The 25,616-nt window shown below is 40.7% G+C and overlaps 1 protein-coding gene across 6 annotated transcripts in view; it reads right to left on the bottom strand.

Annotated features, from left to right (window-relative positions):
• The window catches only part of RXFP2 (relaxin family peptide receptor 2), a 54,870-nt gene that overhangs the window by 19,249 nt on the left and 10,005 nt on the right, over nt 1-25,616 (bottom strand). For 3 of the 6 annotated variants that reach the window (XM_033104607.1, XM_033104608.1, XM_033104609.1), the window contains exons 2-9: nt 20,729-20,875; nt 16,117-16,194; nt 13,067-13,172; nt 12,195-12,266; nt 4,539-4,610; nt 3,860-3,931; nt 2,208-2,279; nt 1,107-1,178 (exon numbers count right to left, since the gene is read on the bottom strand). In XM_033104607.1, the coding sequence (XP_032960498.1) occupies nt 1,107-1,178; nt 2,208-2,279; nt 3,860-3,931; nt 4,539-4,610; nt 12,195-12,266; nt 13,067-13,172; nt 16,117-16,194; nt 20,729-20,875 (691 nt within the window). Of the gene's footprint in view, nt 1-1,106; nt 1,179-2,207; nt 2,280-3,859; nt 3,932-4,538; nt 4,611-6,516; nt 6,592-12,194; nt 12,267-13,066; nt 13,173-16,116; nt 16,195-20,728; nt 20,876-25,616 lie in introns of those variants that run through there. The other 3 variants (XM_033104610.1, XM_033104611.1, XM_033104613.1) reach the window with 3 other exon arrangements.

Here is a 25,616-nt window from a genome sequence, read left to right as displayed (position 1 = left end):
AGCTCTGGGAGCCTTTCGAGGGGCAAGAAATCGCTGCCCGTGACCATCTGCCTGGCTCAAGACATAACAGGGAACGGTGGGTAGTGGTGGTGGAGCCATGAAGGAACTCAAATGAATGTTTAAACAAGTACTGGTTAGAAGCTAACCAGGAATGGAAATGGTTCAGCACGTTCATTTAACAAAGGTTCGCTGCTGATCATTGAGCCAGTGCTGGAGCATAATACCATGAGTAGGTTTCTGCGCTCACAGAATTTCTAGGAGGGTAGTGGACACACAGGTAAACCCGCGCGGCTCTGTGATGGTAGCACTGCGAGGTGCGTGTACAGGGTGGAAGTAGGTGGCTTAGTGGAAGTCTGGTCGTGGTGTAAGGCCGCCACTGATGTTGGTTGGTATGTCAGGGTCAGCCTCCTGGAGGTGATGTTTAAGTGAACTAAAACGTAAGGTGGAGTTAACCAAAAGAATAAACGAGCAGGCTTTTCAAGCTGACAGCATGTGCTCAGGGAATCTACTGCAGCAGCCGTAGTTTGGTGCACCTGGAAGGAAGGTACGTGAGGGGAGGGGCAGGGAAAGGGACCCGGTGGGGTGAGGGACAGAAAGCGATGGTCTCGGGTGCTCAAGGGGGAAGTTTGAACTTTACCGCCACACCCATGGGAATTCTCAAAAGATTTTTAAGGTGATCAGATTTTGGTTTTGGAAAGGAGAGCTTATTGTGTTTCCCTCAAAATAAGACCTAGCTGGACCATCAGCTATAATGTGTCTTTTGGAGCAAAAATTAATGTAAGACCCAGTCTTATTTTAATACAATATAAGATCGGGTATTATATTATATTATACTATATTATAATTTATTCTAATATAATATATTATATAAGACCAGGTATAATAAAATATAATATATAATATAAGACCCGGTCATATATAACATAAGACCGGGTCTTATGTTAATTTTTGCTCCAAAAGATGCATTAGAGCTGATGGTCCGGCTAGGTCTTATTTTTGGGGAAACAGGGTGCATAGATAGGCTTTTTACGTAACCATGAATTAACTTCAGGGCTGGTTTCCTTAAGCCATACAAATAGCAATTTAGCTCCTCCAGGCATACTCACATCCAGTTGAGTTGAGGCATTTGGGCACACAGCTGCTTGGGAAGGGCTTCTAAGTAGTTATTAACCATAGACCTTCAAACAAAGAAGATATTAATTAGAAATAAAATGATATGCCACTTTCAGAGCAGTATTTTTACTGTTTCTATAGTGTGGAAACTTGCATGCTGAAATCGCTAAATTAGGATGAAGAATATAAACATAATTTCCTCTTCAAAATGGTATCTAGATATGTGCGTGACACAGCTAAGGAGCAGATGTCAAAGCAACTATGATTGCATCAGTATGACATATAACCTAGGAATACACATTACGCAGTTTAATTTTATGAGATGAAACAAAAATATGTATTAGGTGATAATTCTGAAGTTCATGATAATTTTTCTTGTAAAGTCCAAATTTGCAATTATTTCCAACATCATACCTCCAAAATTCCTTAAGGGAAACATTAATCCTTTACAATGTTAAAAGGCCACCTGGAAATGGCATTAAATCTATGTGATACGGGGGCATTTGGGAAAGAAAACTCCTGAGTCGTTAAACTGCACAATTAATTTGTGATATTGTGGTCCCTTTTGACAAATAGAATAGTGATGCTATGTAATCAACTGAAAAGGAACACAACAGTCCCCTGCTGATAAATCATCCCAGACTATTAATAAACAGTGACAATAATTACTAGAATGGCTTTGTTGGTAAGACAAAGATTTTGGAATTTCCAGTGACTCTTGCTGGGCAAAGGCACACTTTCCTTTGTTAAAAATGTAGTTTGAGGCTGAACTCCTGGGAGAGGGTACCCAGATTTAAATGTAGCTTAAGTGGAGATAAAAAATCACTATCTTTGGTCAACCACTGCAAATAAAAGTATGCCTTAGGACTGAAGGAAACGAAAGAAGATCCAAAACAAATCAATTGGTAGGCTTAGGATATACCCTGAGCCCTGGCCAGGAAGTAGCAACAATAATTGTGACTAGAAATACAGGAGAGTTTTTGACTAGTAAAAATTGTAGTGGGCTTGAGTTTTCTAAAGTTCTTTTTATAAGCTGGTGGTATGTGTCATTGCAATGCAGAGACAGATGTATTGAAAGGGAGGGGAATACTTACAGGAAAAACAAGGAATTTAATCCAGTAAATAACTGCTGTGAAATTCTGGTTATTGGATTGTCGTCTAGAATTCTGACAAAACACATCACCAACATTTCCAGTGTTAGAGACAGTTGTGAAATAAAACCAAGAAAAAACAAAAGGCCCGTGATGGACCTGCCTCCCCACACACCTGCTCTTCTTTCTGTCTGTCCAAACTTGCTTACTCTCTCCTTCCTGAGGGTCTTCCCTCCACCCTGTGGGTGGGATGGCCCTTTCCTCCAGAAGCTTGCCCCACCACTTAGCAAGTCCACCCTGATGGTTTTCTCCCCTGCGTCCACCTCCCCCTGGACTTACAGACCCAAGTTTTACCCTTCACCTGTGGACAGTGGGGTTCCACACCAGCTGCTCTTATGTATTTGTTAGCTGAACATGGAATTCATAAAAACCCATTGCTTGACTAAATGAAGAATGAATGAAAAGAATTCCTAGGAAATGGTTCAGTGGTCTCACAGTGTTTAAATGCTGTATTTAATGATGTTTGTACAAAAAAAACTCATTGGGAGCTTTGGAGAAGGGAAAGAGTGAAAATATACATTCAAATCACTGTTTTTAAATATATATGGTATTTCCTAGAAAAAAAGTAGACTTAGGGGAATTATGCCTTCTTTTCTCTCATTGCATTTGAAGCCAGATACCATATCCCTTTACTCCCACAGGACCCTGCGGTTAGGATCTGGAGAAGGGAGTGACACCTACTGTACGCCAGGTGCCCTGCATGTGGCACTTTATATGTCATGAGAGTCGATCCTCACAGCATTGCTCTTAAAAAGAAATTATAATTTTAGTTTGCAGATGAACAACAGAGGCCTAGGAAGGGAAGAGTCACCTGCAGCAGTCAGCCGGGCCATGGCATACACAGGGCTGAGAGAAGCTGAGGGCCTGGCCCTTCCCACCAAGCCAGGTGACCTACAGAAATCAGGCAAACGACACAGAGAGCCCTCTGACTGTCCTTAGTTCATTTTCCTGGTGAAAACACAGATGTCTGATGTGAGACCCCTTGGGGTAGAGCTGGTGGCTCAGCCTGGAAAGTGCTAGAACACCACAAGCCACCATGTATGTGTTCAGACTTTCCTATGGATGCTCTGGAAATCAAAAACATCCTTAACTTGCTTACTTTCTTAGGTCAGTGATTTTCCAAGGGGGCAGTTTTTTCTCCAGGGGACACTTGAGAATGTCTGGAGACAGTTTTGGTCGCCACACCTCTAGGGGCACGTACTACTGGCATCCTGCAGGGTAGAACCCACAGATGCTGCTAAACATCCTAAAATGCACAGGACAAGTTCCCCTCCCCCAGTTGAAGAATTATCTGGGTCCAAATGCCAAGAGAGCTGAGGTGAGAAACCCAGCACTGGTAAACAAGGCCTGCGTGCATGGCTTAGCAAGCCTGGGGGCAGGCTCGGAGAGCCACCTAAAAAGGGCATGGTGCCAGTTTCTTTTCTCACAACCACCACTTGGTATGTCGTTATCTGAATTGCTTGAGGAAATTTTATGTGACAACCAAAAAAACAAATATAGTAAACAAGATACATAAATAGATGGAAACCGTGGACACTGATGTGTATCATTAAGACTAGGGTCCTCTATGGGTCAGGAGAAGCTAGAATACTTACAGCCACGTTAGCTGGTGTAGGTCTTTGAATACTCCAGGTCTGAGGGCTGTAATGCAATTGTGGTTGAGATATCTACAAACATGACGAGTGGGTGAATTAGGCAAGCTCAAGACTCCGCTGTAGTCACATGTCATTAGACTGTGTCATGGCCACTGACGAAGACCATGAGTATGGGCCTCTGTTTCTGAAAGCATTCTCCTGGGCAAGCAGAGGGGGAAGCCTAGGAATAGCACAAGTCTAGCATGTGCAACACCAGGGCCGGGACCAGGAAAGTGGCCTGAAAGAGCGTGTCGAGGATATGGAGTAACGTTAGCGCAAAAAGGAGAGCAAATACGGGCGATGGCTTTCACTTTTGTCCTGTTTAGTCCCATTCTTAGTAGGCTAACATTTTAAGAAAGTGTATAGGTAGGTGATTTAGCAAGAGTTAGAAAAAATAAAAAGTTAAAATATTACAGAAATGACCCAAACTTGAGAAGACAAGGTTGAGGAGAGCCTTTATCTCTCGTCTGGTAAGCTAGAAATCTTTTAATAAATTTTTTCAGTGTAATAACTAGTCTAAGTACTTTATCATAACCTGATCTTCCCATTTCTCTACAACCAAGTCAAGAAAGTACCATTGAGCCCCTTTAATCTTTACTTAAAACTGTACTCAGAATATAATTAAAAAGAAATTACTCACAATATTTGCAGATTATGTAATCCCAAAAATGCTTTCCTGGATATGTGTCTAATGCAATTATGCTGAAGATACCTGGTAGGAAAAAGATAGAAGAGACACATGATTGTGGTTTCTGTCTTTCATTAGTTATTTAGTGTGTGCTCCATTTTCTTTCCCTAAAGATCATTTGTAAACCTGGCTTATAAAGTTCCAGGTCCCACTCCCATATTGGGAGGTGAAGGCCTTGCCAAGGAGAGATGGCCGTGAAGCTAGCCGATGCCTGCTGTCCCAGAGCACCCGTGCAGTGATTCGGGAATCTATGACTTGTACAACTGAGCTATGGTATGACGTGTGTGAGGAGAGAACTGGTCCTGACTCTGTGACCTGGAACTATGGCAGCCTTCCAGCTCTGACATGCAGCAGCACTCACTGTTGGGACCAGACAGCCTCTCACGGCCAAGATTTGTCACCCTTGTAGCACTGAGTTCCACCTCGAACTCCTCATTTCTCTTCATTCTATTCCCGTGAAAAAAATGAGGGTGCAAGTCTACTCTTTTCTATGTGGACATGCACGGTGAGAAGCACAAAGCCGTTAGCCAGGTGCTCAAGGTCACAAACGACACCAGTAGTTGAACTGGGGCGAGTTCACCAACATCGGCTCGTGGTCATGATGTGCTTAACCTGCCAAGCAAGTCAGTAATCCAGTGTTGATTTAACAAGAGCACTGTCGAGTATCCATGTAAATAATTTCCATTTCTGTGCTCATCACACTATGGAGGTTAGCCCTGAACTCACATTTTTAAAGGCCGTTAGGGGCAGAAAATACACTAATAATAGTATCTAATGACTACATAGTCTTTTAAATGATGTCCCTACCTCTTATTTGGATTTGATTTGATTCCTAAACTATTGTACAACCCTCTCTTAATTCTTATGATCTTGCTCTGCAAAACTATTGGTAGAACACATGCTCGGTGAGCATCTGGCTGTCCTCTGAATTCGGCTTTGCCATGATTATTACCTAGCAAAGCCTTTGAGTCATGAATGCATTACAGGTGTGCCAGGATATCGACACCCTCCGCCTTCCAGGTAGCTAGGTAAAGCCGAGATCAGCTTCCATTTATCAGCAAAGCCATCTTTTACCCCAAGTGTTGAAAAAATATTGTAATTTTTTCTGTGTCCCCCCCCATGTGGAAAAGCTTGATCCTAAAGCATGTGCATTACCCCATAGTGATACACAAAGCATCGACTTCAATCCTACAAAGTAGACTTGAAACCCAGAGAGACCTGGTTCTATTCCAACGCTCTCCCCCCACATCCTGTCTCTGCGGAGACCCTTCACATTGCAGCACACATTTTGCTTTCGATTTAGTTCTTCTATGAATAGAATGAATGCGTGCAGATCAATATCTGTTAGCATTTCCAGAGCCCTTGGAGTGATGTATGAAAGTTGATACGGTGAATTGTATTATAATAGCAAAAGAAATAGAATATAATACTATAGTATGGGCATATAGAAGTTCCTCTTAAATATAAAGTTTACTGCCTAACTAGTGCTATTTATATTTTATTCAAGACAATTAACTCAAGAGTACAATGCACATTTTGCCCACGTGCCAATCTTGAAGAGGCGGGTGCAGTCACAAATTGTGAATTTGACCTTGTGCATCCGATCTGCACACCTCCCCTGATGTGTGCAGCCTATCTGCCTTCATTGCTACGAGCTAAGACTCCAACTCCTTAAGTAATAGAGCCTCTAGTCTATGTAGTCAGCTTGTTGGCACCCCAGGGAGAACTGGAGTCCCAAGTCCCTTGTCTCAGACTCAGGCCATTGAATTTTAACTCGATCCTCTGGTATCTGCTTCTTTGCAGGATGGTAGTTTGGTGAATATGCAAGGGGATTTAAAAACATGACAATTTGGCAAGTGGTGTCTGAGATATGAGATACGAGTCCATTTAATATGCTTTACACCGAATGGCTTTTCTGTGAATAACTTACTGGTTCATGAATTCCTGCTGTTTCAGCTGTCAGGACTTTTCAAGCAGAAAACGCCAGGAATTTATGTACCTGAAACTAAAGCAAATATATGCCTTAATGGCATGCGTGTGTATAGGCTATTTTTAATGTAACATTGTGTATTCGTGAGTCAGGTGACTCCTTGAATTACATTGTGTTTCCAATGATTGTGTTGAATAAGAACCCAGTTTCAGAAGGAATTCCTAACTTGTACAGGTTTATGTTACAATGAAGGGAACTACTATTAGTTTCCACGGTAGCAGTGAGAAAGTATTATAGTCAATCTCATAAATTATATTTTATTTCTCTTAAAGTCATCTTACATTGTTCCCCCCAAAGTTAGAAAGGCTTGATATTTTACAAGATTATTAGAATGAATAAGCTGATCAATACAAAAAAAGCATTTGGCTAAGTTGAACAACATTTATGCATCTGGCAATCAAAATTTTATTTTGATTTAGGAATTTAATTTTCTGGGTGCCTAAATGACCTCAACTCCACTATGAATATTTAGAGCATTCCAGATCAGAGAGTCACTTAACGTTAAATTTGGTATCTCTTAAGAAAATCCCAATACAACTTAAGAATGCATATTAACTTTATTAGCTCAAAACAATCTAAAACATATATTTATGCTGGATTTCTCCTTGGTCAAACAGAATAAAACCCAGATTCTTTAGCCTGGCATTCAAAGGCTCTACAATCATGATTCAATGATCTCTCCATCATATGCTCCATCATTTCCTGTGGGCACCCTTTTTGTTTAGACAAACTAACCTGGTACTCTCTTCCCCATATATTTTGAATGTTACTGTTTATGTTAGTTTGTTCTCCCCTTGTTCTCTTTAGTCCTGCATGTTAGTTCTACACATCATTCCTTCAACAAGTACTCATTGATCCTCATGTATGTTTCAACACATGCAACCATGAGGAGTGGTGGTGGTGGTGGCACCTGGTACACGGAAGGACCATCCAACTCAGAAGGAGGGTGTGGTGGTCAGTAAGGGGGTTCTTCAACATTTAAGGATGAAAAATGAAAGCAATGTTGAAAGAATGACCTAAGTCGTGTTCAAAACTCAGACAATGACAAATACTGTGGTCAATAGAAATGTATTTCTAGTTGTATTTTAGAAACAAGAAAATGTTAAGAGGAAGTCCAAACCTGCTATATGGGACCTGTGTTATAATATTATCAAATAATATAAAAATATAAATTCTTAATTCCTACATAGTTCCTGTCTTCTCAGTCAAAAAAGATGATGTCAGGACTGAAGTGAATAGAAAAGATATAGGGCAGGGGCGTGAAAATCTACGATGGTAGAACATGCTAATCCAAATGAGTTAAAGCCTGATTTGGAAGATTTCTCCTAGAACCTGAGAAACACAGAAATGAGAACACTGGGTCATGATCCGTAACTGAGGAATCTGGACATAGGAAAGGCAGCTGGAAAATTAAAGGTGGCACATGCAGTTCTGATTTTTCAAAAAGGGAAGGAGATTTCACAAGCTGCAGTCGAGGGGCTCGACGTTGGTCCTGGGTGAGATCGTAGAACAGGCTATCGTTATGCTTCTTCATAAGCACCTCAAAGAGAAAGAGACTAGGGTAGCTCACGAGAAATGGGGCAGTCACACCAACTTTATTTTCTTCTTTGAGAGACTAATCAGACAAAAACACGTGGATGTCTACCAGGCATCGATCGAGTGGTTTTATGATGTTTTTATGGACAAAATAAAGAAAGATTTACATTATCTGAAGGATGGTGGTGAAGGGATCTGGGGCGACGATTTGGCACCGTCCTTGTCAATATTTCACTCTGTGACTTGGGTAAAGATTGTGCATCATATTTTCAGATGACACAATGCTAGGAGGAATTGTGAATTGCGTTCAATGATCGAAAAAAGATCTTCACAGTCTGCTGAGCCCATCAGGATGAAACTGAATAGGGATGCATCTAGGGACCCACAGGTAGCTCTCCAATGCACATGTGTGGGATGGAGAAGTCGTCACTAGCTGTGACACATATGGCACAGAATTAGGAATTTTAGAGGAATGTTCACTAGGAGTTAAGGGGATGAAGTAGCCAGAAGAGCGAATGTAAGCTTAGGGGCTGTGGCCTTTAGAAAGGAAGGGTTGCTGGCTTCCTCCTGTTCCATCCCGTTTGTGTCACAGTGATCTTATTATGTTTATTCTAGGTATTATGCAGAAGGCAGAGTGGCGTGACCAGAATGGTGACCAGATTTGAAAAGGGCCTTTGGGGAAGAATTGAAGGATTCAAGGCTGCGCGGAGAAGAGACTTGTGGGGGCTGCAGGCTGACTGCCAGTTTTTAATATCTGAAGAGTTGTGTACAAGACCGATTGGGTCTGCTCTGGTCAGTCTCATGGGGTGAACCTCAAAATGAGGGGGAGCCTCAGGGTACCTTGGGCAGTAATAGAGTTACTCATATGTGATAGGACACAGTTTGTTAGCATATTATTGGAAATTCCTTTCCCTCAGCACCCTTTAATTCCTTTCCTGCTTTAGTTTTCTCCACAGCCCTAATCAATATCTAACACTATTTTTAAATTTTATCATCTATCTTTCTCTGTTGGAAGTTAAGTTCCATGAGGAGAAGGCTTGTCATATGTGTTGTGTATTGCTGTATTCTCAGTGCCTAGCAAATTAAAGATTTGTTGAAGGAATGAGTAAGCATGAGGTTTGTCCCAGCTCTTAACCTCCTGCTGTCTGCTTCCGAGAGTTCTGGGTTGTCCATCTAATTTCTTCTTTCCCTCTCACCTCTTCCTGGGGATAGTTTGGGTTTGATACTTTGGTTATTTGGGCTATTGTAATGCAGAGTAAGGAGGAAAAGGGTAAGAGTAGAAAGAGGAGGGATGGGCTTGGCTGAAGCTGGAGAAGATTTTTCTGGGAGTTTGGGAGAAGTGGCAGGAGGAGCTGAGGAAAGGGGATGAGAGGAGAGGAGATTTAAGGGAGGATTGCTGAGCTTATGAGCTGCTCTAGGGTATTTGAGTAATGTTTGTAAAGAACTGGAGTTGTTTTCAGGTGAAAGACGAGTTATTGGATGTCATCACTGACTGTAGTGATATTCTGAGACTGGACCACGTGGGTGAACTTCCAAAGGACCGTTGTCAGAGGTTGGGCATTGAGGCCAAGCACCAAGACTTGTCACCTGGCTGACTAAGCAAACGACCTCTCTTCTCCCAGGGTGGGTCTCCTTATTCCTGAAAGGGGTCTAATGATGTCTGCCCTACTTCACGGACTTGGAGGACCAAAGTCCAAATGAGAGTTCCGAATGTTGGACTGCTCTGTAGATTTTAAAAAGTGATATATAACTATAAGGAATTGTGTTTTATCCCCTGTGCTGTCCCTTGCATATAATAAACACTTAGTGAATGTTTATTGATAGGAGTCTATAATCTCTTCTCTCTAACTCTCTAGGAGAATCAAATTGCCTAGAAAGCACCAAATAGCAGCTTGCATGGGGAGAACCCCTGCTGGCTGATATCAGGTTTTGATGTTGTACCTAAGTTTTCTCAGACAAAGTAGAATTAAACATTTACTTGGAGACATTTCCTGCTGATCTGGGCAATTACAGTAATTCCTACCTTTTTTCACTAGGAAAAATTGGGGCCTGAATTATCAAAATGAGTGCTTCCATAATCTGCCCCTTCAGTGGGCTAGCAGATATTACGAGAGATAAGTATTGACATAGAATAAAGGCCTGGACCAGTGGTCCAAGAAAGGACGTGGCCTGAGAAGTCTGTTCTCTTTGCTTAATCCTGTAGTGATCCCTCTGCCTCCCCAGAAGTCAGCTTCCCTCAAATTAGGGGGCAGAAGGTATAGAAGGGAGTGCTGCATGGAGCGAGACAGGCTATGTTGGTAGAAGATTCAATTAGATGTAAGAACAACTTCTTTCTATCTCTGGTTTCTGGTTATCGTAAAACAAACATTGCACTGAGCATCAGAAGATAATGGGCTCTAATTCTGGCTTGTCCGCTAACTAGCTGTGGATCTTGGATAAATCATTTAACAGTCACAGTCTTTAGTTACCTCATGAATAATAAGATTTAATTTAAAATTCGTAAAACTTCTGTGCTCTAGATAATTGCATTTAAACAGCTACTCTAAAACATGAATCTTTTTTGTTCCTTTCTGTTAACGCTCTTTTATTTTTCCTCCCTTGAGCATTATTCAGGCAGCATAAGGACAATACTGATCCATAGAATGAATAAGATGTGATTCTAAGAATTTCCAGTAAGACCAGCAGTAGTAAAGGTAGAATTTCCTCTCTAGAGGAATCTGGGAATCAAGAGCCAATGCATAGCTACTCCCACGTGGCAATGACAACATGACCACAAGCTCCAGGGTGAGGTGAAAGTCCTAACAGCAGGTGGGATTTGCAGAGGCTGTAATCAAACCCCAGCAGGGTTACCTACAGTCACACAAGGTTCTACCTTCCGTCAGGGACTTCCTTTCTTGGATGAGGGAGTCTGTACCCACATTCATGAACAACACAGAATTGCTGATGGCATTTAAAACCAAGTGCGTTGGTCCACTATCAGCAAAGGATCAGATTATTTTTATTTCTGGATGTTAACATGTCACAGTTCTAGATACTTTCTCCTCTGTGCTGAATGTTGAAGGACTAAACAATAAGATGATGGTCCTTCCACGGGGCCTCACGGTGTTACCTTCGTAATTTTCAAATCTCGTCTAAAGAGCATCCTGGCAAGTGTAGAACTTGATTGTCCTCGAGTGACTGGGCTCAGGGGACTGACACACGGTAACCAAGTGCTCAAGACATTGAATATTCTCAATTTCTTTATTTAAGTAGGAGGTATCCCATTCCACTAATAGCAGTGTTCTTATTCCCTATGCACAGTAACTCCCCAAATACTTCAATAGGAATAAATAATTTGAGAAGTGAATGTTGTCATTATATGGTTGCTTGGTGAACAGGAATCAAAACAAAGAGAATTTCCATCTTAATATGGACACACATCTTTTGGTGTCAAAAGATGGTTCATGCAAATCATGGTAGAGATGGACAGTCCACTCCTGGCCCCCAGTAGAGGTCATCGCAAGGGATCCTATGTCCCAGACCCCGGTTTTCTTTCTTGGGCAGTGCTGGAAGCATCTTGGCTCTTTGCTTCTCCTTGCCTACCACGTCTTCATGGCTGCCTGCGCCCTGTTTGTTAACATTTTCTTTCCTCGGGTATGCTAATATCACTGCTTTCACTAAGACTGCGTTTGCTCCTGTCATCCTGGGCGATAGTCCCCTTCCTATCATAGTGTTTTAAATGATCTGACCTTCTATGTTTTCGTGTTAACATTCTTCTTCCAAGTCAAAGGTACATCTAGTGCCTCTGAACCTGCCATGTCATTTTCCAAATGATCTGGAGGAAAAGCATGGAACTCTGTATTTTCTTATTGAGATGCTTCATCTCAAGTGTAATTTAACTCTAAAAAAGTTTAAATAAAATCAATTTACTTTAAATTATGAAATGGAAAGATAATATACTTTTTAATGCTCTATTCTCTAATATCAATTACATTTAGAAAAAAATTTAGTGATAAAGTTAGTCAACTTTATATTTCATTGTACTTTTAGATCGCAAACATCACCAGGATTTTCCCATAAAAACACTCTTAATATCTACTTACATCTTTTTAAGTTCCGTGTACTTCATGAAAACTTTATCTGGAAGACTGTGAATTTTATTTTTCTTAAGAGACCTATAATAACAGATAAGGCAGATTTCATTACGGATTTTATGACCAACCAAACTCTCACGTAGAAGCTGCATGCTGGAGGAGAGAGTCTCTGATGGTCCTGCAGGCCACTTAGCACACGTGAGGAAAGGTATGTGGTACTGGGGGACTTTCTCACATGATGACGAAAAGTCCGTCGAGCAAAATTAAAGCAACTTGCAGACATTTGACCAGCTTAGCCAGTTAGTATAATAGACTGGAACATCTAAAGTGTTTTTCCTTTGTCTTTTACTCTCTGGATAATCTAACAAAACACAACTAACAAAATCCCAAAACAACAAGCATCCCAAGCCACTCAGGCATGCTCAAATTATGATAGGACAACAGATTCCAGAGGCTCTCAAAACATTTTGCAAAATACAGAAACGCGTGCTCGAAGCTTCATGGATCTCTTCTACCTTGGTGGTCTTGAACAAATCACCACTATTAACAACAAGATAGAATGAGAATTCTTCCTTGTTTAAGTTTGATTTTTAACGATATAGTACTGCCGTGTTAGTAACGACACACAAGTCAGAAAGCAATTGAAAATAAGAAATCCAGACGGCAGACGTTTGTGAGCTAAAGCATAACCTGGCTAATGTATAATAACATACAGTGTTTAAGCAGCATGCAGAATTCTCTCATGGCTCGTGCTTTCAAAGGGAGTTTCTATCTTTTTTTAATGTACAAGTAGCATCAAACAGAACAAATGCAGATTAGATGAGGTTACACACTTTTCCAAGGACTTTAGGGGCCAATATCGAGATTTGGGTTCTACTCACAGTAACGTCGTGTTGCTGGACACGGTGGGCACAGACCGTAAGCCGGCGTTTACACACTCCAGTTCAGTTTCCTTGCAGTCACAGCCTTGTGGATACTGGTTTAGAACTAGGGGGCAAAAATAGGAAGATGTCACTAGGCAAAAAATGCTTCAATGATGACTTTATCTCTGATAACTGACATTGCTCTCTTTTCTCTGAATGTATAACATTTACATGTTAATAATGAACCAATTCAAGCCCATCATAAAGCAAATAAGAATTCTCTCCTAGTCAAATACAGATTAATGTGTTCATCTCAGTTCTAGCTTCCAGTGGTCATTTCAGAGGCATTTAACAAGTGATTAGAAAGAAACCACAGAAATGTTTAAATAGGAAAAAGCAAATAGTGAAGCAAGATGAAGTCCGCCTCAATGAGAAACAGTCCGCTTGAGTAAATCTTTAATGGGTGTAGCAGAGTCAATTCAATTTAATCGAATGGCACAATGAGGTTGCTCAATAAATTCTTGTTGATTCAAATTTAATTCAATTATTTTTCCCTTTCAGACTTCTCTTAGATCTGTGAGAAGAATTAGATGTGGGTTCTGCCGTAGCCACCTTTGCACTTTATTAAAATCAACCAAGTCAGATGTGCTCTCATTTTGGTTCTTTGTTTTTCATTAACTAGGAAGTTAAAGGGGAAGGCAAAAGTTACAGAGAGGATACAAAGGTGAGAAAACCAAAGATCCATCTATCAGAAGCATGCAGAAGGAAAAACAGGCTTCAGAATGTACTCTGAAGGAATCTTCATAATAATTAGGATAATGGCATGTAAAGGGGTGAGAAAATATGGTGAAAATAGGCCAGATTGGTCCATGGGACAGTCATGTGTGTGGGGTCAGGGGAGATATTTATGAAGCATTTGATATTGCCTCTGATCCCGTGGATGTGTGTTTTGATGGAGCTAAGAAAATGAGAGTTATTTCCAATTTTCTAACTTTATCATTACTTATTTAAATCTGACTATAAGTTATTTCTAATTGCTCTGCTTCTTTTATAATCACTTTTATCCAAACTTTGTTTTAAAAATCAATTTTACCGACTTTTAGTAAATTCAGCAAACTTGTGTTGAGTACCTGCGTAGTACAAAAGGTATCTTCTCGTGTATAAAGTTTTGGAAAGTATTTTATGTTGTTTATAGGTTTTTGCTAATTAGTCCACTTCCTTCCTATAGACAACTTTAGAATGTTTACTTCAATATTTATTGACATTGAGACGAGCGGCTGCTTTATTGGATTGAAAACCTGTGGTTGGACACTCGTATTTACCCAGAAAAGAATTCCACACAGTCCAAGCTGGGCCTGCTACCTGAACAGGAACTGTGCGCTGCACGCCCTCAGCTGCAGGCCAGGCAGCTGAGGCCTCCCCAAGCTCTGTGGATTCTTCTGAAGTGGCTCTTGCATCAATCTGTAACTTACTCTTCCCAATGGTGCTACAATTGATAGTAATTTGTTAATACTATAGGTTCCTAACACTGGTCTGGAGCATTGCACGAAACAGAATAACCACTATCTCTGTCACATTCTTTCCCCTCGGCCTCGGCTCCATTGGCATCTGTGTCGGATCATGCTCTGTTGTGGGGTGTCCTGTGCACTGAATACACTGTAGGGTGTTCAGCAGCATCCTAAGACTCCCTTCTAGATGCCAGGGGTGTCTAACCTGCCTCCCTCCAGGGGCGACAATGAAAAATGTGTCCAGACATTGTCAAATGTTCTCGGCGGGTGGGGGGAGTTGTCCCAGGTTGTGAACCACTGTTCTAACCCAGTCTCTCCAATTCTGATGGGAGCATCATCCTCACATACACTTCTTAGATGTGCTTCTTCCTCTTCATTAAAGAAAAATAAGCTCCCACCTTCAGTGGTTGCCCATACGTGTGGTAGCGATCTCCACAACAGGGTGTGTGCAGGGTGACCTATTGTGGTTCAGGAAGAAGATATCAGAACTTGCAGTTATATTTATTCTTAATCCTTTGATGTAGTCTAATTTCTAATTTTTATATAGGATATTTTTGTGTATAATAAAGTATATAAGTGATAATTATAACCTGGCATTATGAAGTGCATAATGTACTGTTAGTGTAACATTTAATATATATACATGCATTGTATATATGCATACTAATGTAAGTATTTGATTGTACCTACACCTACATAATTAGGTCTGAGTGTACATGCATTACATATATTACATGTAATATAATGTATTATATTATCACATATATGCCCATACATAGACATAACTCCATCGACAGGATAGAGGCCAGACTCCAAAGTGCACCCAAAACCACTAGTGGGCGGGCCCCACCCTTTGGTACAGCTCCTGCCCCGCCCCCAGGCACTCCCCACCGCTGTAAAAGGCACTGAGAAGCACGCGCCGCACCTGTCTATCCCCGTGTTTGCTGATCTTGCTTCTCTGATCATCCTGTTACCTCTTACCCTCCCCTCTGTCGAAGGACTTCCAAGTTCATCTCAATGTCATCTTTTCTGTGGGTCTTTCCCCATTCGTGGCAGAGCCATCATTTCTTCCAATGGGTTTCCACATTACTTTCTGTAAACACCATCCCCTGGTTGGACACTAATACTGCATCATTCCTGCTTCTGTAAGGATCTGTCTTTCCTGCTACAATGTGCGGTAGGTGTGGGTTGGGACCACATCTTATCGTTGGACTCTCAGTGCCTAGCCTAGGGACTGGAAAGTAATTGGTGTTCAGTACCTTTATTGAAGAAAGTAATTAAAGGCAATAAGATATTCATTATTTTTCACAGTTATTCATTAGCTATATATTCTTGCAATCATAGCCCAATACATGAAATGAACACGAATGGAGCATGTCATGTCATGTTTTCCTCTCTATCTTTTCAGTCCCCAAGCAGACAGTAGACCAGTTGACCTCTAAAATACATTGAACTGAAATGGAAGTCTAAAGGAAATCGATCACACTCTCCATATAAATCCATGCATTGCAAACCGTGGTGCCTGCAAGCTGATCCAGGCTTGGACCCAATGCCACTTACAGCACTCCTGTGTGAATTCCACTTCACCAGCATTTCCGTGGATTGTGCCAAATATAGTCGCCCATCCACTAGTGTCCCCTGCAAAATGGTGATGTATGTGTGTCACTTGAGCTATAAGTCAAAGTACAAAGCAGAAGTATACAAATTTGATAATGAAATCAGTTAAAAAATTGGTTTAAATCATAGGATGATAACATCAATAGTAAGGGAGAAAAGAGTAGGCAGACATCTAGACTTTTTCTCTTCTTTGCAATTACAGATATTCTAAATGTATGTATCATAAAACATACAATGAAAATAGATAATTATTTTATGCACATCCTGAAAACTATCACCTATTTCTAATGCTGACATTTTAAAGTTTGACCTTAATTTTGAGGTTTTCAAAAGAAGATCTAATCTAAATTTTATTTCGTCATCTGCATACTGCTACATATGTATATGTAGATACATACTTGATAGATGTAATGGGTTCTCATAATATTTGTCACCTGACCTTTTTAATAAAGCAGTAATATTTTCTCAATTTGTTACAGGATATGATCTGTTTATTTGCCAAGTTTCTTTGTCTCTTTTTTTTGCAGTAAAATTATATATATTTTTAAAAAGTAGACCTGATTTTGAAATATCCCCACTTTAGTATATGTTATTAACAAAATAAGATAGGCATTGTAAAGTATGATACTGAAGTTAATACAGATAGAAAAGTAAATTTAAATAGTTGCCCACAGGTCCCTTTGATCCTTGCAATCTTTAATTTAGTTCTTTTTCTTTTAAATTTAATTCTATTTTGTACTAGTGCCCTTCATGGTTCTTACAGTGGTTCTACTCGATGCCTTTACACAAATTATTTAATTTGTGCTCAGAACATACTCGTGAGGTAGATAGACACGTATGTTCTCTGATTCCCATGCAGCGAAGCGGAAAAGCCAAGAATTTGAGCAGGTGACACTGGCATCCAAAGAGCTGCCCCGTTACTGCCCCGGATCGAGCACCCACTGTGTACTGTACTGTTCTGAGCTCTGGTGCCACCAGAACGAGACATAGACAAGAACTCCTGCAGGAGCTCATGTCTAGTGAGAGAAGTACAGCGAAAAGGCGAGGCAGTTCGTCATGCAGTCACACAGGTACACTTGTGCCATGGCGGCAGGGGAAGAATGCTTGTCCTAGACTGGTGGTAGAGCTTCCGGGTGGAGAGAAGCCAAGCTTCTCAGGTGACGGAGGGACACTTTTAGCTGCTTTCTGAGGCATGAGCAGGAGTGATCCACGGGAGGTGAGGGCAGGAGGTCCCATCAGCGGGAGGCATGCACGAGAACCCGGGGCAGGAGTGCAGATTCTAAAGACAGACGCCCCGCATCCCTGGCCTTTGCTGTGTAGCTTTGCGAGCTGGGCAGTGCCAAGGAATGGCCGTTCTGTGTGGCACGAAACACACAGGATTCTTTCAGGTTCAGGAGATCTGGGTTCTAGTGTCTAGTCTATGACTAATGAGACATGTCATTCTCTCTTGGCATCAGTTTCTTCGAGAGAAAAATACATAGGTAAGATTAGACAATATATACAGTCTTAATATACAGACCTAATATGGCCTGTAAGACCCTTGGTGCTTTGGTCTCTGCTTATGTCTTTACTCCCCTATATTCTTGGTCACTCTTCTTAAGCCATACTGGCCTTTCTGTCCCACAAATACATTGTCTCGTTTCATTCAGCCTCAGGGCCTTTGCACTTGCTGTTTCCTTTGCCTGCAACCATGTTCCTCCAGAATATTTCATGGTTTTTTTCTTCTTTTCATATCATATTCAATTCAAATGTCATCATCTCAGAGAGGTTTTCTCTGGTTATGTTTTTAGAGTAGCCTTCCCAATGTAGTCAATAATATTGTAATAACTATATTTGGTGTCAGATGGGTACTAGATTTATCAGGGTGATAGATGGGGGATTAAGGGCAGGGTAAAAAAGGTGAGGGGATTAAGAAGTACAAATGGTAGTTACAAAATAGTCATGAAGGTGCAAAGTAAAGCATGGGAATATAGTCCATAATATGGTAATAACTATGTATAGTGCCAGGTGAGTGTAGACTAGTCAGGGAGGATCAATTCTTAAATTATATAAATATCTAATTACTATGCTGTACACCTGAAATTAATATCAAATAATATTGAATGTCAGCTGTAATTGAAAAATTACAAAGGAGGGGATAGGTGAAGGGGAATAAGAGGTTCAAATTTGCAGGTATAAAACAAATAAGTCATGGGGAGGTAATGTACAGCATGGGGAATATAGTCAATAATATTGTGATAGCGTGGTACAGTGTCAGATGGTTGCTGGACTTATCATGGTGATCACTTCTTTCTGTATATAAATGTTGAATAACTATTGTGTACCCCTGATATTAATATATTGTATGTTAGCTATATTTTAATAAAAAAATTATTTAAAGATACAAACTAGAACCACAAAAGACCCCGAATAGCCAAAGCAATCTTAAGAAAAAAGAACAATACTGGAGGTATCACACTCCCTGACTTTAGCTTGTACTACAGGGCTACAATAATCAAAACAGCATGGTATTGGCAGAAAAACAGACACACAGACCAATGGAATAGAATTGAGAACCTAGAAATAAAACCACATAAATATGGACAGATAATTTTTGACAAAGAAGCTAAAAACATACAATGGAGGAAAGACAGCCTCTTCAATAAAGGGTGCTGGGAGAATTGCAAAGCCACGTACAAAAGAATGAAACTGGACTGCTATTGTCACCATGTACCAAAATTAATTCAAAATAGATCAAAGACTTAAGCATAAGAATACACAATAAACTGCATAGAAGAAAACATAGGTATTAAAATTTATGGACCTTGGGTTCAAAGAGCATTTTATGAATTTGACTCCAAAGGCAATGGAAGTAAAAGCTAAAATAAACGAATGGGACTATATGAAACTTAAAAGCTTCTGCACAGCAAAAGAAACCATCAACAAAATAAAGAGGCAACCAACTGAATGGGAGATTTTTGCCAACAGTGTCTCCGATAAGGGGCTAATATCCAAAATATACAAGAAACTCATACAATTCAACAACAAAAAAACAAACAACCCAATTGATAAATGGACAGACATTTCTCCAAAGAGGACGTACAAATGGCAAATAGACATATGAAAAAATGCTCAACATCACTAATCATCAGAGAAATGCAAATAAAAACCACAATGAGATATCACTTCACCCCAGTTAGAATGGCTATCATCAACAAGACAAATAGTAACAAGTGTTGGCGAGGCTGTGGAGAAAAAGGAACCCTCATGCACTGTTGGTGGGAATGCAGACTGGTGCAGCCATTATGGAAGGCAGTGTGCAGGTTCCTCAAAAAATTACGAATAGAATTACCATATGACCCAGCAATCCCTCTCCTGGGTATCTACCCCCAAAATCTGAAAACATTTATACCTAAAGACACGTGTGCTCCAATGTTCATTGCAGCTTTGTTTACGGTGGCCAAGACATGGAAACAACCAAAATGTCCTTCGATAGATGAATGGATAAAGAAGTTGTGGTATATATACACAATGGAATACTATTTGGCGATAAGAAAAGATGATTTAGGAACATTTGTGACAACATGGATGGATCTTGAGAGTATAATGCTAAGCGAAATAAGTCAGACAGAAAAAGCAGAGAACCATATGATTTCACTGATATGTGGTATATAAACCAAAAACAACAAAAGAACAAGATAAACAAATGAGAAACAAAAACTCATAGACACAGACAATAGTTTAGGGGTTACCAGAGGGTAAGGGGGGAGGGGGGTGGGAGATGAGGGTAAAGGGGGTCAAATATATGGTGATGGAAGGAGAACTGACTCTGGGTGGTGAACACACAATGGGATTTACAGATGATGTAATACAGAATTGTACACCTGAAATCTATGCCATTTTACTAACAATTGTCACTCCAATAAATTAAAAAAAAAAGATACAAACTAAATTTTTTTAAAAAGTAGCCCACCCCTCCAGTCACTTTCTGTGCATTAGCCTGTTTTATATGCCACATGGCACTATCACTCTGAACTTATTTAGTTTATTTATTTAGCTACAAGTTTATCCTCCTCCTTGTTCACTTGGTCCATATGAGCTTCACGAGGGCCAGACTCTTGTTTCCCTTGAGCCTGCAGGGTCCCGATGATTTTGAGAGCACCTAGCACCTGGTGCATATCCATAAAGGTCTGTCAAATAGATGAATTCTCTGGGCAGGCCCATTTTCACGTCATGGGTGATCTTGCAATGGACCCAAATGACCAAGCCATAATGAGGAAGTCATAGGAAGCCATTTGAAATTAAAATATGGGTATCCAAGTAGAATTTAAAAGCTAATTTAGATTTTTATCAACTATCACATTTCGTAATACTGCGTTTCTGTTCTAAGCAACCTCTATATCTGAAAATTCAGGTAATTATCACAAATAAATTGGGGGCCAATTATTTGTGTTACAAAAGGATTCCTTATAGAATACCAAGCCATCTCTTCCAGTTCATTACAATTATCTGATCTGCCCACAGCTCTGGGGCTTCATAAGGCGGGGCACACATGTACGGCTGGAGGGGGGCTCACCACAGTTCTCCTCGTCGGCGCCATTCCCACAGTCGTTCACGCCGTCACAGTGGAAAGCGCGCGGTAAGCACTTGGTCAGATTCCCACAGGGAAAATATCCTTTTTGGCACAGAGGAGTGATTGTACTGCCTTCGGTCAGTGCGAAATCTAGGTGGAAAAGGGGATAAAAATCTTAGGGAATAGCAAGAAAGTGTTAATATGGCCAAACTCGTTTCATGTTACCCCATTCAATTTTCACCTGTGAGTTAAATTTGTCTGGTGTTATTCTTAGTGCATAACTTCTATGAACAATATCCTTAATTACATTTCAAACAATTGTGATTATACCCAACACTACCTACACCAAGAAAGGAATCAAGGCTTATTTTGAGTTCACTTCAGGAAGGCAATAGTAATAAAACCAGAGCAATTGTCCTACTTTTTAGGAAATCAAAGATTTACTCACTCCTGGAAACAGAAAAGCAAAACCATGAGTTCAAAGGATCAAACAGATGAATTGAATTACTTATTAATCTTTTACAAGAAGTATTTGAGGTGAGTTACAATAAAAAAAAATGTATGCAAAGAACAGTTTAAGTGTGAATCAGAGAGAAACCCAGAACCACGTTTGAATAAGGAGAGAGAAAAGGAAATAACAGTATGTCATTGAGCTCACTTTGTGCCAGGCAGTTGCCACACTGGTTTATCTGTTATTCCTGAGATAAATCTATGTATGGGTGATATTATCCTTTATGTTTGAGGAGTATATGCAGTCATTCATCTGGAAGAGGTTGGATTCGAGTCATCTATCCTCTGACTCCAGAGGCCCACCATTAACTACTGTGCTAGGAGGATATCAGTTGAATCAGACACCTGCATTTCAAGGAGCATAAGTCCCCTATGAGGACAAATTCAAAACAGTTTTCTTGGGCAGGGAACATGAAAAGAAGAATGAGAGCTGAAAAATTATGGGGTTGAATGAGGGAACCCAGAATGGAAAGATTAATTATCATGTACAAAATTACTGTATCTGGGATAAGATGACCAAAAAATCTCAGAAATTAGATATAAGAGACATTTTTTTCAATTTTGAAAGAGAACTTTCCAAAAAATAAAGAGATGTGTTTTCTGTAACTATTCTAGTGAAATGGTGGAAGCTGTGTATTTTTTTTAAAAGGAGTGCAACATGAAACGTCACAGAAATTGATATAGGAGCATGTAGACTCGGGTGTGGCTACACGTCATGACTCATTGAAGGGAGCAACGGATGTATTTGAAGTGTCCCTACCACGCCACTGAAGGTTGGCATCATGGCCAGGAATTTCCTTGGGTTGGTGCTACGATGGCTTTTAACTTAGAAGAAGGATAGAGAACAAACCTCTGTGGAGCGCCATCGACCTTTTGCTGGGTGTTTCCTAATTATTGCACTTACTGGCTGCTTGGTATGGTTGGTGTTACTCTCTCTAGGTGAAGGTGAGGAAATGGAGTCTGAGAAGTGAAAGCACTCTGGTTCTTGGGGAAATGCCCTGTGACAGCTGGGTCCTCTAACACATGCCACCTTGCAGTCAGGTGCCCTCCCACCAGACAAGGCACCAGGTGCTCCTAAAGTAGACAAAGCCTGCCAGCCCTCACTGTTTAACAAATACTGCCTCTGTTTTACGGCGGGAGTTTTGATTTTAGGCACTGAAGCCGTGTGTGATTTACAAGCGCCTGTTGAGCTTTTAGTGATATCAGTAGAGGACGCGTGGAGTGTTGGATTTTTTCAGCTTTAGTGCTTTAGTCATAATGACCATCAAATTCCAGCAAACACGTGAAAGAGGAGAGTCTGCCTCTCTTAAGGACAGCTGGATGTAACAGTGCCATTCTCTCCAAGAGGATGCTGGGCCTTCTCTGATTGGGGCCAGTGACCCTTGGGTACTTTTCTACCCTCTGGATTTTTGTTCTTACAAAAGAAAAATGTATTTTCTCCACTATCGCTGCGGTGATGGGTAAATGATTTACTGTCGGCAACTAGACATAGGACCAGTCAGGTCTCACAACTTTAGGAAAATTTTCTTTGCCATGTGGCTCCAGGGGTTGGCTTGTGAAGTCTCTTCACATGGGGTCATACACACTGAGTGATAGATTATTTTTTTTGAGGTAGTTTTTAAAATTTTTATTTTAGTTTTCATTTTTCAGTTACAGTTGACATTTGAGTTGTAGATTTTTAAATCTCTTAACTTCTTCCTTGTAGATGTAAATCTCGTAACTTCTTCCTAAGATTTCTGTAAAGGGCAGATTTATGAAAACTAGTAGTCCGGAACATGAATGAGAGTCAATATATCTTAGTGTAGTAGCTTTGACATTTTTTTAAGACAGTAACTTACAGTTAGAAAAATATTCTGTATCACAGTTCAGCACACAAACCCACATACACAGAGACTGAAAACAAAGCTTCTGGAAATATTACTCTGCCTGTTACTATGTGTGATGCACTCTGATCATTGCTCTCCTATCTCATTCACTTGAAAAGGGATCACAAACCACTAAGTGAATCTCATGACCCATCCACTCATGGGATGTGACCCAATATTTATGCTTTCACTCATATGTGGGATACAAAACAGAAAGCAATGGATGAACAAACAAACAAACAAGTCATAGATACAGGCAACAGTATGGGGGTTTCCAGAGGGAAAGAGGGTGTGGGGAGGTAAAAGAGGGTAAAGGGGATCAACTATATGGTGAGGGAAGGAGAACTGACGCTGGGTGTTTAATACGCAATGCAATGTACAGATGATGTGTTATAGAATTGTATACCTGAAACCTATATAATCTTATTAACCAATGTCACCCCAATAAATGTAATAAAATTTTTTAAAAATGCTATCGATTAGTGATGGTGTGCTCTGGAGATCATCAGACCTGCCTGGATTAGCATTCTCTCGATCACTCACTCATTGTGTGACTTCAAGCAAGCTACCTAACCTCTTTAAACTTGAGTTTTCTCAAGTTTTCATTTGAGTTTTCATTTAGGAATAAAAGAGGTATCGAAGAAAGAGCCCCTTTCAAGATGTAGACTTCCCAAAGTTGCAGGCGTATGTTTTTATTGTGATGACAAAGTATTGATTAGTCTCCTATATACTCCATTAATCATTCTCTTCTGTCATTATACAGTTTAAAAAATAATTAAGAACCCCAGCTGTATTTGATATATACTGAAAAAGAATCAATTGCCGTCCGTAGAAAGCATGTTCTGCTGTCTATGCTTCCTCCCGTCTGTGGAAGTAGAAGGAGATAGTTTTTATGGAAATGTGGGGATTATAAAAATGGAGCAGGCCTACAGAGAAGCTAGGTTGGTAGCTTTTGCAGGAGTTTCTGTGGGATTCCTGCCAAACACACAGCTGAGGAGGGTTGGAATATATAACAAAAAATTGCTCAGTAGTATTCCTCCTCCTGCCTTCTGGTCAATATTCTGGACATGTCTGAGCAATGGGGTTTGAAAATGCTTCCTTGATAGGCTTTTGAAGCCAACTGGATTGCTGCCCAAGGACATTTTTTGCTGTGCACCAATACCTTCCTTGTGTTATTAGGAAACAACAGGTGAGAACTATCTTTTTGGTCCTGAGTTTAAGAATCCATGGAGATGTGCAAATCGCTCTTTGCTTTCTCTGATTCTCACCTGTTCTGGACCTGCATGAAGCTGAAGAGAGCCTTCATCCCCTCAGCCTGGTGTTCTGGCTGAGACTTTCCACACTGACACCATGGTCCCGGGGGAGCACACCGTGTCCTGATCAATGAGGACACTACCCAGAGTGCACCACTCCTAGAGTTCAATCCAGTTCAGACACAGATGGAGCCACTGCTATTTACTCTAAAGAGCCAAGTACTGCAGCACCAGAAGAAATATTCATTTAATATCCAGCAAATGTTAGCGGAATGCATCCTGTGCTATTTCTACAAGGCAGCCCACAGCCATGGCCACCGGGAGCTCAGGGGCTAGGAGCTCCGAGAACGGCAGCAATAGCACTCAGGATACAACGGTGAAGCCAGCTCATCTGCTGAGTCCTCCTACAGAAGCCCCCCTACTTCTGGGAAGAGGCTGAGCTTCACTAAAAGCCCGCCTTTACAGAGTAGACGACGTACTGTTCGTTTGAAGGAAACTAGTAAAGTCGTCCTTACAAAGTTTTATGCTAAAGTGAGTGGAGGCCCTGAAAGGATTGTGTGGCCATATGAGTCAGTACATAGAGGATTCAGGTCTGGGTCCATGCACGCAATTACTCCACCTCCTTCCCACTTCAAAGATTCCTGCCTTACCTGAGTTTCTCCAAGTCCGCATTTTCTGTCATGTCCTTGAGGGGAAAACCAACCATCTCAGCCTGTCCCTCAGGGTCCTACTCACAGATTTTCTGCAGAAACCATCACCCCATCTCCCTCTTCAGGTGATTGCCTGATGTTTGAACAGATATATTTTGGGAAATGATGCTAAATTTTCTGGAACAGAATAGTCTCAATACATCTTGGAATACATCTTAAACTGGAAATAAAGAGAAAATCAAGTTGTCGACATCACCCTCACCAGAGGTGTATTTCAGGCCACGTCCCTCTGGGCTGGGTGCTATTACCTGGGTCACACACTGAATGGCATGGTCCTTGATGGCTTCTAAGTTATATGAAGGCACAAGAAAGTCTTCTCTTCCAAAAAGATCTCTGCTACTGACCAGTAAACTGCTTAAATTCACCTTTAGGGATGCATTCTTTTGGGTTAAAATCTTGTCTTTTAGTATTTAAATACCTATTTTGTTCTGCATGAGTTTGAGAGACAGCTTTCTTCCTAAAACCTGCCTGAGCACAATGAGCTCACAGAATGAACACTCCGGTGGGTAAAGGAAGAAGACCGTGGAAAGGATGACAGTAAAGGAGACACGTG

Source organism: Rhinolophus ferrumequinum, chromosome 4 (assembly GCF_004115265.2).
Source record: "Rhinolophus ferrumequinum isolate MPI-CBG mRhiFer1 chromosome 4, mRhiFer1_v1.p, whole genome shotgun sequence".
NCBI lineage: Eukaryota > Metazoa > Chordata > Mammalia > Chiroptera > Rhinolophidae > Rhinolophus > Rhinolophus ferrumequinum.
The sequence above is the reverse complement of the archived record's forward strand: the minus strand, read 5'-3'. Positions and strand labels throughout refer to the sequence as shown.